Genomic DNA, 14,893 nt, shown 5'->3' with positions numbered 1-14,893 from the left:
GGAAATTGTCCTAGTCTATTTGAGATTTATTTATTTATTTTCTATTAGCGAGAATCTCGCTTCGAATCTCTCGCAGGATCTTGTATTATCTGTTTGTCGGGGGCTGAGGAGGGGCGGGGCGGGGTGGGGGGGGGGGGGGGGCTCATTACAAGCAGTTACCGGACTGTAAATGTGAGGTCATGTCCCTGTCGAATGTGCTCCTTCAATCACCCCAGGAGATAAACGGGGGAGGGAGAGTGAGAGAGATTTAAATTTTTAGCCCCTTTATTGGGACATTGCTCTAAAACATAAACAGCAAAAAAACATACCGAAACAACCCCCATAGACAGAGCGGGCGGGGCAGAGAAAGAGAGGGGGGGAGGGAGGGAGAGAGAGAGACTTTTGATGTTCTTTTATGAAACATCTAGTTACAAAAGACTTAAAAACAGGGCAAAAAGAGGCCAAACCCCTTCATCCTCTTACCCTATAAAAACATGGGCCACACACACACACACGCACACACACACACACACACGCGTATATATGCACACCACCTGCCAGAGAGATGGAGAGAGACAGAGAGAGAGTAGAGAGCAGGAGGGAGAGTGTAGGGGAGAGAGGGGGGAGAGCGAGGAGAGAGAGAGAGAAAGTAGGAGAGGAGGGGAGAGTGAGCAGAGAGGGAGAGATGGAGAGGGACAGAGAGAGAGTAGACAGCGGAGAGAGAGAGTAGGGGGAGAGAGGGGGAGAGCGAGTAGAGAGAGAGAGAGGGAGAGAAAAAGAGGGAGGGTGGAGGGAGGGAGGGAGGGAGGGAGGGTGGAGAGAGAGAGAGAGAGAGAGAGAGAGAGACGAGCAGGGATAGCTGCTGGACTGTAAGCGGTTTTAGAAACAGACTCCCCAGTGAAAGCGTCTCCATGACCCCACAGAGCTCCTGGAGCAATGAGGCCAGGAGCCAGCCTCCACCCACAACCAGAGTCCTCCTGTTCGCCATGGCAACACCTAGAGAAAACCAACGCATTCATATGTTTGCAGATATGAATTAGTTTTCGCTGAGTGTGTGAGGTTGCGAGACTGTGTTTATATGATGTGAGAGATGTGGCGAGGAGGAGATCACACACAGGCTGCAGCAGCCAATCGCCACGGTGGGTCAGACCTGGGCCGGGAGGTCATGGGTTCGATTCCCTGGTTGGGCACCCGGTGAGCTGCAGCAGGTTCTGATCCAGAATGGCTGTGTTCATGGTTGGTGTCCAGTCGTGGGCTACCCTGTTATACTGGGTGAACTTAATCAAGTCATTTAACGGTAAAGTGCAATTATCCTTCTAGGATAGTAAGGATTACGAAGTAATCAAATTCCTTGCTTACTAGTGGGACTTAGCAGTGAGAATACCATTATTATTATTATTTATTTTTATTTCTATCAGTATTAGCTTTGCTGTGTTTCTGCCCCTCTGTACTGTCAGGGTTGTACAGACAGTGAACATCTCAGTCACGCTTTGTACAATTAGTGACAGGGAAGGCTGAGAAGCCCCTTGTGCTGAACTTCAGACGCTGGGGGAGAGTAAGAGAGTCTTTACATGAAAAGCTCTCTGCTGCCTCATTAACTCTGCCCTTGTTTGGCTGGGCTGTTTGAAGAAAAAGTTTTAATTGTGTTTTTTCAAATGCATGACCTTAACACAACACACCACACACACACACACAACACACAACACACGCATGCACACGCTACACACACACACACACACACACACATGCATACACACATGCACACTCTCACACGCCACACTCTCTCACACACAAACACACACACTGAGATACTGTCACATTCTATGCACACATACACACAGTCACACACATGAACACAGAAACACAGTACACACAAACACGCACTCACTCCCAAACACATATTCTCTTACACATACACACACTTACACATACAGACACACACACACATCATTTAACACATACCCACACTTGCACATACAGACACACGCAAAATTACACACACATATACACTCTCACACATACACACACACACAATAACGCACTCACTCCCAAACACACATTCTCTTTCAGACACACACAGAAGCACATACAACACAACACACTCTCTCTCACACACACGCACACGCACGCACACACACACACACTACACACACACACAGACACGCACACACACACTCCCACTTTTGTGTCTCCGTCAGGATCCCCAGCGGTGCCCCTGTCGAGTTTGCATGCCCGCCCCTTGTTCCCATAGCAACCAGTTTAAAAGTTCAAGAGAGGGAGCCGTGCAATCCTAGACTGCAGTCTTTCTTTCTTTTTCCCTCTCTTTTATTGCGTTTTCTCTGTTTTTCCAGTCTGGGCTCGGTGCTGTCACTCAGGGCAGGGGTTGTTTACCCTAAAGGGAGAGGGGGAGAGAGGAGAGGGGAGGGGAGAGGGGAGAGAGGAGAGGAGAGGGAGGGGTGAGGGGAGAGGGAGAGGGGAGAGGGGAGAGGAGAGGGAGGGAAGTGAGGGAGATCGGAGAGGGGAGAGGGTGTTCTCTCGTTCTTGAGCACCATGTTTTTTATTTATTTTGCTTTATGTTTTTTTTTTTCATCCATCTTGTTTGTTGTTTCCTCGGTAATTGAACTAAAGTACCATCAGCAGCAGTCATGTAAATAATTAGTTTGCCTTCAACTGAATGCTCACATCTATTTTGCTCTCGCTCTTTCACTCTCTCCCCCCGCCCCCACCCCCCCCCCCTCTCTCTCTGTCCATTCTGCTTCACCTGTGGGCTGAAGGGCACGCCTGCCTGCTTTGTTTTAAGGGCCCCAGGCTGCCTGGAGCCACGCTGTTGACAGGGATTAATGGATAAAGGGGATTGGCTGACTGGTCAGGGGTCAGCAGCCTGTTCTCTCGCCGGATTGGCTGGCAGGCCGGGGTCAGGAGCCCATCTCTGAGCCCCTGCAGGGGACATCTTTGGGGCGGGGGGGTGTTGAAAGGGGGGAGCTGGAGGGGGTTGTGTTCTGTAGCGTGGAGATTAACCCCTGGGGGGGGGGCGGGGGGGGGGGCTCGGGTGCGAGAGAGGTCGGGGGGGGGGTGTGGGGGGGGGTCACCTTCGTTCCCGTCCGTATCCCAGGAATCCTCGCTGTGATGAGCGTGAGCGATCAGCAGAACTGATATCCCCACAAAATGGCCGCTAAGATCCGCAGATCTCTGTGACAGTTTTTTAATGAATCCGACAAAGTCTCCCAGTCCCTTCCATCAGGGAGCATGCCTGAGAACACAGGACTAGGGGAGTGTGGGTGGTGGAGAATCCTGGCTGTGGGGAACCTGAATGGCTGGTTTGGTAAAGGCCTTATCGATGTAGAACCCGCGCTAACCAACCCGAGTCTAAGCAGCGTCGTTAGCAGACTGTGACCGGAGCGTCTGTAACTCTTCCCCCTGCTGTACTCTGCGGACGTTCGGTAAGATGGAGAGAGTTCACGGGGTCACCATTTTGTGAACAGCCCCAAGGCACTGCCCAGGAGTTTCCCTGCCCCCCTGACCCCCTTTAACAAACCTTCTCTGTTTATCTTTCTTTCTTTCTTTCTCTGGATTTCCTTTTGGATACTGGCACAGTTAAAGCTGAGAAAAGATAGATTATCTGTCTAATGTCGCTTTCATTAGTTGCAATACAAATTGCTTGGGTAAATATTGCACTGAGTGACTGTAAATGGGTTTCTGTGCCTGTGCCTGTTTTGTGACACATTTCTGTGTTCCTGAGAGTAAAACTGATCTTCTCCACTGCTGTATGTCTCTCTGGATAAGCGCATCTGTCAAGTGAGTGTGTGTAATGTACTTTAGTGTACTGTAATGTAAATGAGCGTGTACGTTAGTGTACTGTAATGTACTGTAATGTACTGTAATGTAAGTGAGCGTGTACGTTAGTGTACTGTAATGTACGTTAGTGTACTGTAATGTACTGTAATGTAAGTGAGCGTGTACATTAGCAGCAGCTGTGTGAGACGCATCTGTCCCCTGATGATGTCGTCTCATGACAGACGGCGTGGACGCGACGCCGTGTCAAAATAAAAGCGTTTGTGGCGGGAGCGCGTCGCAGGAGCGCGTGCGCGTTAGCGCGTGTGCGTTAGCCGCGGGGCTCGCTGCCCGGCTGTGGGCGGCTCCGCGGCGGCTTGAGAAGCGTAGTGTAATCCGCCGTTTCAAACGCGCAGAAACAGCGTGGATGTGAAACAAAGGGAAGGACAGAAAAACGCGACCCGAGGCGTGAATCTCGGCCACGGTCCAGGCCTGAGAACACGGCGTGTGGATGACCCTGCTGTAAACTGAGAGGGTACACACGGAATGGCGGTCTGAGCAGGTGCTCCGCCCGTGCGGGAGGTAACGCACGTAGCCTCTTCTCGTTCACCTGGACAGCGGTCCGTCCTGCGATCGGTGAGCAGATATGTGTTCGGCGGGCTGCGGGAGAAACACTGCAACAAACTCAAATAAAGTCTTAACAGATATTTCGACTTAAAAATCTTACCTTTGTTTTGCTATGTAAGACAAAGATATTGACAGTGCGGTGAGGCAGTTTGCCACTGGGGAAGTAAAACCTCACTTGTCAAGTGAAGAGTAACTTAAAACAAGCTACGATTTTCAACTCGAGATAAGAAATAAGATTTTAAGTCTCATTTCTAGACTAAAAAAGTGAAGACAGACGTTTTTTTCAGCGACGCTCGACAGACTGATATCACTGCCTTCGCCACCTAAAACACCGGCTAGTCCATGACAGGCTTGCACTGAAGGCTTTATTGAGACAAAATAGTACAACTACGAGCCCCACGTGTGTCGCCTGTCAGCGTGCGGTACGTTTGTGTGGGAAATGCGTTTTTTCGGTGAGCTCACTAGAAAAGGTCCTGATTGTGATTGTTTTTTATAATCAGTGGCTCACAGCGTGCATGGCAACATGGCTCAGGCAGTAAGAGCAGTCGCCTGGCAGTCGGAGGGTTGCCGGTTCGATCCCCTGCCCGGGCTGTGTCCAAGTGTCCCTGAGCAAGACACCTAGCCCCCAAATGCTCCTGACGAGCTGGTCGGTGCCTTGCATGGCAGCCAAGCGCCGTTGGTTTGTGAGTGTGTGTATGAATGGGTGAATGAGAAGCATCAATTGTACAGCGCTTTGGATAAAGGTGCTATATAAATGCCAACCATTTACCATTTACTTCTCACATCATGAGAAGATTTCAAACTATTAAAACGTATTTTCTTGCAGCACTAGAAAAAGTCCTGATTGTGATTGTTTTTATAATCCGTGGCTCACGGCGTGCATGGTTTATTATGGCCCTCATTTATTAACGTTTGTTTTCAGCCCGGGTTTATTTGCGTTCCTAATTCGAGGAGGAACACGTTCGCGTGTTTATTTCTTTATTTGCGGAAAGCTCCAGACCTTGAAGATACCTTCATGCTGCACTTCCTTCTCAGGTCAGATCAGGACAGGTGCCAAGACTGAGCACAAGAAACCTGTTGTGACTCGGTTCACTGGCGTCAGAGAAGAGAAGACGTGTTCCGTGACACACTAATCTTGGCAGAACACACTGTCATCTCATTCACATTGGGAGTGTGTGTGTGTGTGTGTGTGTGTGTGTGTGTGTGTGTGTATTACGGTCAGAAAAGTATACATGCGGTGATTCAGTGCTCTATGCGGTACAGTTGATTTACAGGCAGTTTGCTTTGTACTGGCCAAATTTGGCTGCCATGTTGCTTTTATCTGGCCAAGTTTTGTGACCCGTTGACCTCTGATTAATTATGCAGGGAGCTCATATGCCTTGCAGACCTGGACTGTTTTGTGCATTTTTCATCAAACCATCTGGGATACGTTTGCTGTTTTTGTTTTTCTTCATTTGCTTTGTTTTGAGTTTTTTTTTTTTTTTTTTTGCTTGTTTTAGCAGAATCATTTTTAGAAATATAACTGGGGCAGAGACAGTGCCCCCCCCCCCTCCTCCTGGGGGAGAGACTGTAATATTGCAGAATTGTAAAGCAGTCTCTGTCAGGTTCTTTCAGGGGGAGCGTATTTCACTCACAGCTGAAATGAGTAATTCAGGAAGACGTGGACATCGCTTGCACTGAAATTCACACTCTCAGCCAAGGATCCAGTGCTTGGATGGACCCCATGATCTGATATCCATTAAGACTCTGTTCCAGTGTGTGGATGGGCCCCATGGTCTGGTATCTGTTAAGCCTCTGTTCCAGTGTGTGGATGGGCCCCATGGTCTGGTATCTGTTAAGGCTCTGTTCCAGTGTGTGGATGGGCCCCATGGTCTGGTATCTGTTAAGGCTCTGTTCCAGTGTGTGGATGGGCCCCATGGTCTGGTATCTGTTAAGGGTCTGTTCCAGTGTGTGGATGGGCCCCACGGTCTGGTATCTGTTAAGGCTCTGTTCCAGTGTGTGGATGGGCCCCACGGTCTGGTATCTGCTAAGCCTCTGTGGTGCAGTGTGGTGCAGTGGTGAGACCCCGACAGAAAAGAAGAGGCTCTTAATTGGGATCAGCCGTCGGAGGTTCAGACGGTAAACGTCTGGCTGATCAATGCGCTGGCCTAATTGAAGCCGCGCGGAGAGCGGCCATGAAATATTGATGGCGTCTCGGCTCCTTCGGTTACAAAAGTTTAAAAATCAGAGCGCCTCGCAATTAGTCGCCGCCGCGCGAAAAGCGGGAACTTCGGCACGAAGAGGGGGGATGAAAACGTCTCGCGCTCAGCGCCCTTCTTCCCGCCGCTCTCTTGAAACAAGGCTATTAAGAGATGTGAGGGCCCGTTATTAATATTGCAGCGAGGCAGCACGCAATCGCGCAGGGCCGCCGCTTTTAACGCCGGTGCGGCTAAGCGAATCCGTTTTCCAGACGCCGCCGCTAATACGTGGGGGGACATATTCCCTGATATTGTACAATCGGCGTTTCGCGCGTACACAGATAGATGTGTTCCTCCGGCCGAATCCCTCTCGCCCCGAACACCAATTGAGCCGATCAAAGGATTATATTAACGCGATCCTGGGCGAGATTTAGTCGCCTTAGAAGCGGCGCTGGCTGAGAATTGAATTATACGACGGCGGGACCCGGCCCGGGCTTTTGAGATCCCTCCCATCGATTAGTTTGATCGCCCTGCCTCCGCCCGGTTCTCGGCACCTGTGTGCTTTCTCCCGTTCTTCCCTCCTCCATTACGTATCGATTTCCCCTCCCTCTGAGACGCTCGGCAAGGTCAGGCCATCCTCTCTGACGACGAACGCGCTGCGCGGCTCACCTCCCCCCGCAATTCATCAGTCCGCTATACCTGCACGCGTGTCGCCACGACAACGCCGTGTCCTTGGCACGCCCGCTCTGGCTCTCGCTCTGCACGGGGATTATGGGACTGTGGAGGACTGTAGTTTAATAGGGAGGGGGGAGGTGGCCTTGCAATCTAAAAGTTGCAGCTTTAATTCCCAGGTAAACGTCTGCCATTGTAGCTTTGAGTGAGGTACTTAACCATATGTGTCTGCCTGTAAATGGATATAAAAATGCAAAAGCTGTGTAAGTCTCCCTGGGTAAGGACGTCTGCTCAATGCCTGTAATGTTATCTAATGTTACCATGCCGTGGTGTTCAGAAGTACGCAGGAAGGTTCAAACAGTCTTACGTTTAACGTTAAAGAAACAGCTCCAGGGATGTAGGGCGCCTGTGAAAGGGTTAATGCAGAAATAAATCTCATCTCTCCCACTGTGCCCAGCACCGGCAGTAAAAGTGTTTCTCCCAGCTTTGGTCCAAAGCGTCTCTGACACAGCTCCTCTTGAAAAGGGAAAAAATCAAAAGTGTTTAATTAAAGCTAAAAATAATACGCCTGGCCAGTGTTCAGACATTTTCTTTTTAACAGAAAACACATTGCGAACGAGCCACGCTCGCTTGGAGGAAGCTGGGTGGAGGAGCGGCAGCAACACTCCTCTCTCTGTGCTCGTTCATACGTTCCTCCCCGCGGTCCGTTCTGATGAACGAGGAGCACATTGGGGCGTTGGGTTTGGGTCTAATCGGGCGTGACCGCTCTTGGGTCTACCTGCAGTCTGCACTTGTGCTGTGGCCTGGCCCGTCCTCTTTGATAAATAAGAAAATGGCCGAACGCTGGGACTGTGTTTGGAGGCTATTCAAAACGGACTAAAGGGCAAGCCTTGTTTTGTCAACAACTGCTTATTTCGACTGGGGGGGGGGGGGGGGAAGAAAGAGAAACTTGGCATGGATTTGAACGAGGGAGGCAAAGAGAGAGAAAGAGATACAAAGAGATGTCTGTGTGTGTGCGTGTGTGAGAATATGACTGTGTGTGTGTGTGTGTGTGTGTGCTCATGCAAGCGTGTGTGTGTGTGTGTGTGTGTGAGAGAGGGAGGGAGAGAGAGAGAGATGGTCTGTGTCTGTTTGTGTGTGTGTGCCTGTGTGAGAATATGACTGTGTGTTAGTGTCTGTGTTTGTGCGCGCATGTGTGTGTGTTTGTCTCAGTTCATTTGTGAGAGTGTGTGTGTGTGTGTGTGTGTGTGTATTTGTGCGTGTTGCGTATGTGTGAGTTTGTTGGCGGGCTGTGAGGTCAGAGCAGCCTGTGTTTAGAGGAGAGGACGAAGGCTGATTAATTGATTCAACACGGTGAGACCGAACACAGAGATATATTCACACTGAAATAAATAAACAAGTGAGGTTTGACACAAGGCAACCCTCTCACAAACGTCCTCATATCCATAACTCTCCACGTTTAATTAAGCTTGATTCGTTTCGTTGCCAAAAAGCATGGCTACGCGTTGTGATCATTGTATAAAGCACCTGGATTGGGGACCTACGGAGGTCACACGGTGGTGTTAGTATGGCCGGTCGGTGAACTTCCTCTCTGCGGTCTCCATTAAATAACCCGTAATATGAATTTCAAAGTGTGACAATGAGGCAGAGATCTGTTGGTATGCAGGGGAGGGTGGATTGTTTGATTGCCGTAGCCTGTAATACAGTGTGTTTCTGCATGCCCTCTCCCTGCAAAGGCCTACTTCAAATTCATAACATGTTCTTAGTATGAATTCTCATTTGTAAGTTGTTTAAGGAGGGTGCATAGGTTCTCTGATAAACAGAACATGTTATTATTGTGTCATGGTAAGCAAAAAAAAAAAAGTGCATTTTGTGAAGAAGTGCATTTCCATTATCACCTCCACATAAGGCTGTTTTTATCTGCACTTTTAGTCGATTGTAGCTCCAAGCCATATCCATTTTTTTTTTTTTTTTTGTGTTACAATGCGGTCTTTAAATGTGATCTCCCGTACACAGTGTTCTATAAACCTTGTTGTGGAATAAACAAGCCCCCCCCTCCCCAGACCTCACCTCTCACACAGGCAGTGCATTTGGGGATTACATCTCCTCTCCGAAAGAGCTCTTCAAAGACCAGCGAGGAGAATTATTTTCTCCTCAGTGCAGCCGACTTGAAGGAGCTCGTAAAACAGCCCTGTAACTGCCCTTTTTTACTGGTGGGGGGGCGGGGGGGCAGGGCAGGGGGGGGGGGGGGGTATTACTTATCAGGAGACAGAACGTTCTCTGGCGATGCCAAGCTGTGATCTGGCCAACTCCTCCGTGTCTACCGCCTCGGGAGAAATATAGCAGCCTGATCTCGAAACTGGCCGCCGTGCCAGATGAGCTGTTGTGGAAGAGAGAGCCTTTACCCAACCACCGAGGTTTCCTGGGTACACTTAGGGGGGTGGGGGGGTGGGGGGTTGGGGGGGTTTGGCCGTCATTTGATGTGGAGAATGTTATTGACGCGTCCCAAATCTTCTGCCGTCTGGGCATGCTCTGTGCTGTCACTCTGTCGTTGTCTTGGAGACGGTTGAATGCTATGCTAGGATAGGCGAGGCTGGCTAGCTAAAATTGCCGTGGAATGGCACATAGTGTTGTTGATGTGCTCACTGCCATGTTTGTATGCGTGCAGCATAGGCTCAAAGATTACCATTCAGACTTGAGATACACACTCAAAGTTAACTTTCAAATTCCGAAATGGCTCACCACGGAATTTGCAGTACGTTAATTATAGATTGGGTATTTTCAGTGTGTGCAGGTGTAGAAGTGTAGAGAAACTGAAGAGTCAGTTGTCAGTGTGTACGTTTGTACCCCAACATTAACCCCTTCACCATGTGAGATCACATCTATATGTGATGATAATATTCCTCACTGAACATTCTAATGTTGATGTCACAATGACTACTGGTAATTGTAAGCAAAGGAGTTCTAGAATTTTTGTACTCTGCAAAAACATTCAAAAAAAAAAAAAATCTTCTCCTCAAAGGGCTAAATGCACATTCTGAAATTGGGCATGGCGTGTTTCATGCGTGGGTGCCTGGGGCTCTGGACATAACGGATTACATGTAAAGCTGGGTGTGTCCTGACTCGATTGCCACACAGTCATAATTTTTTTTTTTTTTTTTTAGATTTTTTTTGGCCTTTTTTCAGCTTTTGGACAGTATAGTATAGAGAGACAGGAAGAATGGGAGTGAGAGAGAGGGGAAGACATGCGACAAATGTCGGACGGTCGGATTCGAACCGCCGACGTCGCGGCTCGCAATGAGCATGCGGTCAGTGCTCTACAGGCTGCACCACCGAGACACCCCCATAATAAACTGTGTTAAAAATATGGATGCTTTTTATTGGTCCATTCCCTCTACTCCAGTGATCCCCCAACCCTGTTCCTGGAGATCTACTGTCCTGTAGGCTTTCACTCCAACCCTAACACAGCGCACCTCACTCAACAGCTGGAGATCACATTGAGCTGCTCATTTGTAAAATCAGGTGTGCCAAATTGGGCTTTAAATGAAAACAACATTTCAACATTTAGGTGTCCAGGAACAGGGGTGGGGTCTGCTGCTCCACGCCTTCGGAGCGGGCTGTAGATGTGACCTTTGGAGCAGCTCGCTCTTCGTAAAGGCCTACTATGCAAATGCTTTCTGATAGAGCCATCTCCTGCAGCACCAGACAGTGACAGCTTTTAGTACTCATTAGAATTGGCAGATAATTATTTATGCCGTATCCCTATTGATTTGTTGTCAGATTTCATTCCGGATATGAATTTGTTTGTGTCAAAATGCCGTTGAACAAATTGTACATTGGTTTTTTTTTACGTGCAGCCATTAATTATTTTCTGGTATCTATTCCCTCTGTTTATTTCTGATCCCCTCGCTGGGATGGGTCAGTGCGCCGTGGCAAGTGATGCTCTGCGCTGTAAATTAGCGTGCTGTGGTCAATAAGTTATTATTTTGCTCTCCTGTCAATTCACAAAACGTCTCGTCCTTATTGAACCCTCAGAGAAATTGCATTCCGTATTGATGGAGGCCTGTGCGTTAACATTAACCGTTACATTTGGTCTACATGTAGGCATTCAGCTGAGGCCCTTATTCAGAGTGACTTACAAATAGCTGGACTGATGACCAAACCTGATGTGCACAAATTTGCACACACTCACAGACTTGCACAAACACACACACTCACACACACAGATGCACACACTCATGCACACACATACTCTCTCTCACACTCACACACATACACACACACGCACACACGCACACTCGGATCAGGTAAATGGCAGTCTTATGGGGACAGCTTCTCACAGTCTCTCTCTCTCTCTCTCTCTCTCTCTCCCTCTGTGCAGCCAAAGTCAAGTCGAAGTGCGCCCCCACGTTCTTCGCCTGCGCCAACGGGATCCACTGCATCATCGGCCGCTTCCGCTGCAACGGGTTCGACGACTGCCCCGACCGCAGCGACGAGCAGAACTGCAGTGAGTGACCCGGAAGCGGGGGGGGGCTTGTGTGACCCGGAAGTAGATGGGGTCATGTGACAGGAAGTGAAAGTATGTCAGGGTCATGTGAGTGAGCTCTCCCGGGGCTTAGCTTCCAGTATGGCTCGGTAGGTAAAGGCTGGGGCTTGTAGGTCAGACAGACATTGCTGCTTTAAGCCTGGGCCAAATGGTCGAGAGATGGCAGGTTTGAGCTTGGGCTATACCAGGGTTCCAGTTACACTCTGGCTTTTGCCGGGGGGGGGCTGATATTGCAATCAGAGATTGCCTCCAGGGGGGCTCAGGTCTCTCTCTTTTTTGGGGGGGTGCAGGGCTGAGCTCCCCCTGGCTACCCCTGTAATTCGAACCCCGACCTATGGTGTGATTGGGAATCTGCTCGATCAGGACACAGGTGGCTTTGTCCCACGAGGAATGGGGTGGATTTAAGCCAGCTCAGGTTCCTCGATTGCCACTGTATTAGTCCCTACCAGCACTAACAGTGTTCCTCAGGTTACCCGCAGGTCAGCCCCGCTGGCCCTGTGCTGTAGTGGTTAAGGTGAATGACTGAGACCCGCAAGGTCGGTGGTTCTAATCCCGGTGTAGCCACAATAAGATCCGCACAGCCGTTGGGCCCTTGAGCAAGGCCCTTAACCCTGCATTGCTCCAGGGGAGGATTGTCTCCTGCTTAGTCTAATCAACTGTATGTCGCTGTGGATAAGAGCATCTGCCAAATGCCAATAATGTAATGTAATGTGCTGCTCTGTAGCGTGCAGTGTGGACAGTGATCTGTGGGTCACTGGGAGAACCGTGGAGGAGTGCACAGCTCGCAGTGCGTCTCGTATACATTACATTATATTAGATTATTGGCATTTGGCAGACCCTCTTCTCCAGAGCGATAAGACTGCATAAGGCTACACCGGGATTAGAACCACCAACCTTGCGTGTCCCAGTCATTTACCTTAACCACTACACTACAGGCTGCGTGTACAGGACTGGTTGAGGGACAGTTCATGATTCCAAATTCGGCAGAATAAATTCATAATAAGAACTCTGGAGACTCAGTGTGACACGCTGCAAATACAGTCAGTCTATTTAAACAGAAGAAACTCGACAGGTATCCATGAGGGATTTCTTTTTTGGGGGGGTTGTTTTTCACGAAGCGTGTTCCACTGAATATGGCCGGGTTTGAAAGGGAGTTGTATCAGGGCCACCGCATACTTTATCCTGCCGAGGCCTTGTTCTAGTGTGTGGATGTGCACCACAATCCTGTATCGGTGCCAAATGCAGGCAGGCCAACAGGGTGGTGCTGCATTGTTCTCCGTGTTGCCCAGGGAGGCTAGCCTGTGTCTAGAGCACTAGCAGCACTCCGTGTTTGCTTGGCACTGAATGTAATCTGCACCTGTAATCTACTCACTTGAAATGAAGATAATTAAATGGATGCACTGAAATGCAATACTCTCTCCTATCTTAATTAAAGAACCACGATGGAAATGAGCTTTCTGTTTTTCTCCTGTTCCCCTTGAGTTTTTTTTTTTAGCTTGGGCTTCCTCTGGCATTTTTGATGATTATCAAATAAAGTCAATGAAAATGTTTTTTTGAAAAAGCAATCAATCAGTTTCTCATTGGTTGGCAGAGCAGGCCAGTGCAGTAATTCTCGGTGTGAGACGTTGTCAGGAGCTCCTCGTTAACGGCTGACTAGAGGGGTTCAGCTGTTGTACGGCGAGGTGATTAGACGCATCGGCCGAGAGCGTGTTTTTCATTGGCGAGCGTGTGATATTCCAGGCTCTCTCTCCTCTCCGATTAACAGAGGGAGGGCACTGCCATCTTGCCGGACTGAAGAATGCAACCGGGAGAAAATTTATAATTTCTGGATGAGATTGGAATATGTAAAATAAGAATGAAAAATTTAAATTGCAAAAAGTCAGTCTTAACAAGTGTTTCGGTCTCGTAATCAGACATTTTTTTTCTCTCAAGTAGAAAATACTTGCTTGTTTAAGTTTCTGCTTGTGACAAGTGAAATGTTCTTAGCCCATTGGGAAATCAAACTGTTTTATTGTTGTCTTATTTAGCAAAAGAAAAGTAGTAAGAAATATAAGACTAAAATAGTTGTTGAGGTTGACTTGACGTGTTTTTACGTGAATGTTGGATTACCATGCTTCTGTCCCTTTCCTCTGATAACCTCTTTTTTTGACAGCACACTCCACACACACACACACACACACACACACACACACCACACACCACACGCACACACACACACACACGCACACACACACTGCTCACACCACACACTGCTCACACACACACACACACACACACCACACACCACACGCACACGCACTCCCACACACACACACACACACCACACGCACACACACACACACACACACACACACCACACACCACACGCACACACACACACACACACACACACACACACTGCTCACACCACACACCACACACTGCTCACACACACACACCACACACCACACGCACACACACACACACCACACGCGCACACACACACACACACACACACACACACGCACACCACACACTGCTCACACCACACACCACACACCACACACTGCTCACACCACACACACACACATGCACACACCACACACACATACACACATACACACCACACACCACACCCACCACACAACACACACACACACACACACACCACACACACACACACACACACACCACACACACACACCACGCTCACACACACACACCACACACACACACACACACACCACACACCACACACACCACACACCACACACCACACAGAGCACACCCACACAGCACACACACACACACACACACAGCACAGGACCAGACCAGCTGTCTGACATAGTGAGCTTCTCCTCCGGGCCTGAGGCTGTGTTCTCCTCTCCTCTCAGCCCAGAACAGGGCCATGTGTTCTTAAAAGGGCACCGCGCTGGCATTTCAATAATTGCCCTAAAATGGAGCACGCTGCGTGGGCCCCATAGGAAATCCGGCTCCAGAATCTCACTCTGCCATTGTGCCGTGTATCTGCGCTGAGTGTTCAGGGCATCTTCCACCAGGAGAATTCCTGCTTGTGTTTCCTGCAAAGGCTGGGACAAAGGCGACAAGCAAACATGCCAGTATATTATCCCACGTCCACCGC

At 49.2% G+C, this 14,893-nt stretch overlaps 1 protein-coding gene across 1 annotated transcript in view; it reads left to right on the top strand.

Annotated features, from left to right (window-relative positions):
* ldlrad3 (low density lipoprotein receptor class A domain containing 3) overlaps nt 1–14,893 on the top strand; it is an 85,752-nt gene that overhangs the window by 41,105 nt on the left and 29,754 nt on the right. The window contains exon 3 of the mRNA XM_061222567.1: nt 11,608–11,733. Coding sequence (XP_061078551.1) covers nt 11,608–11,733 — 126 coding nt within the window. The remainder of the gene's footprint in view (nt 1–11,607; nt 11,734–14,893) is intronic.

Source organism: Conger conger, chromosome 15, assembly GCF_963514075.1.
Source record: "Conger conger chromosome 15, fConCon1.1, whole genome shotgun sequence".
NCBI classification, from domain to species: Eukaryota; Metazoa; Chordata; class Actinopteri; order Anguilliformes; family Congridae; genus Conger; species Conger conger.
This window is presented reverse-complemented; position numbering and strand designations above follow the sequence as displayed.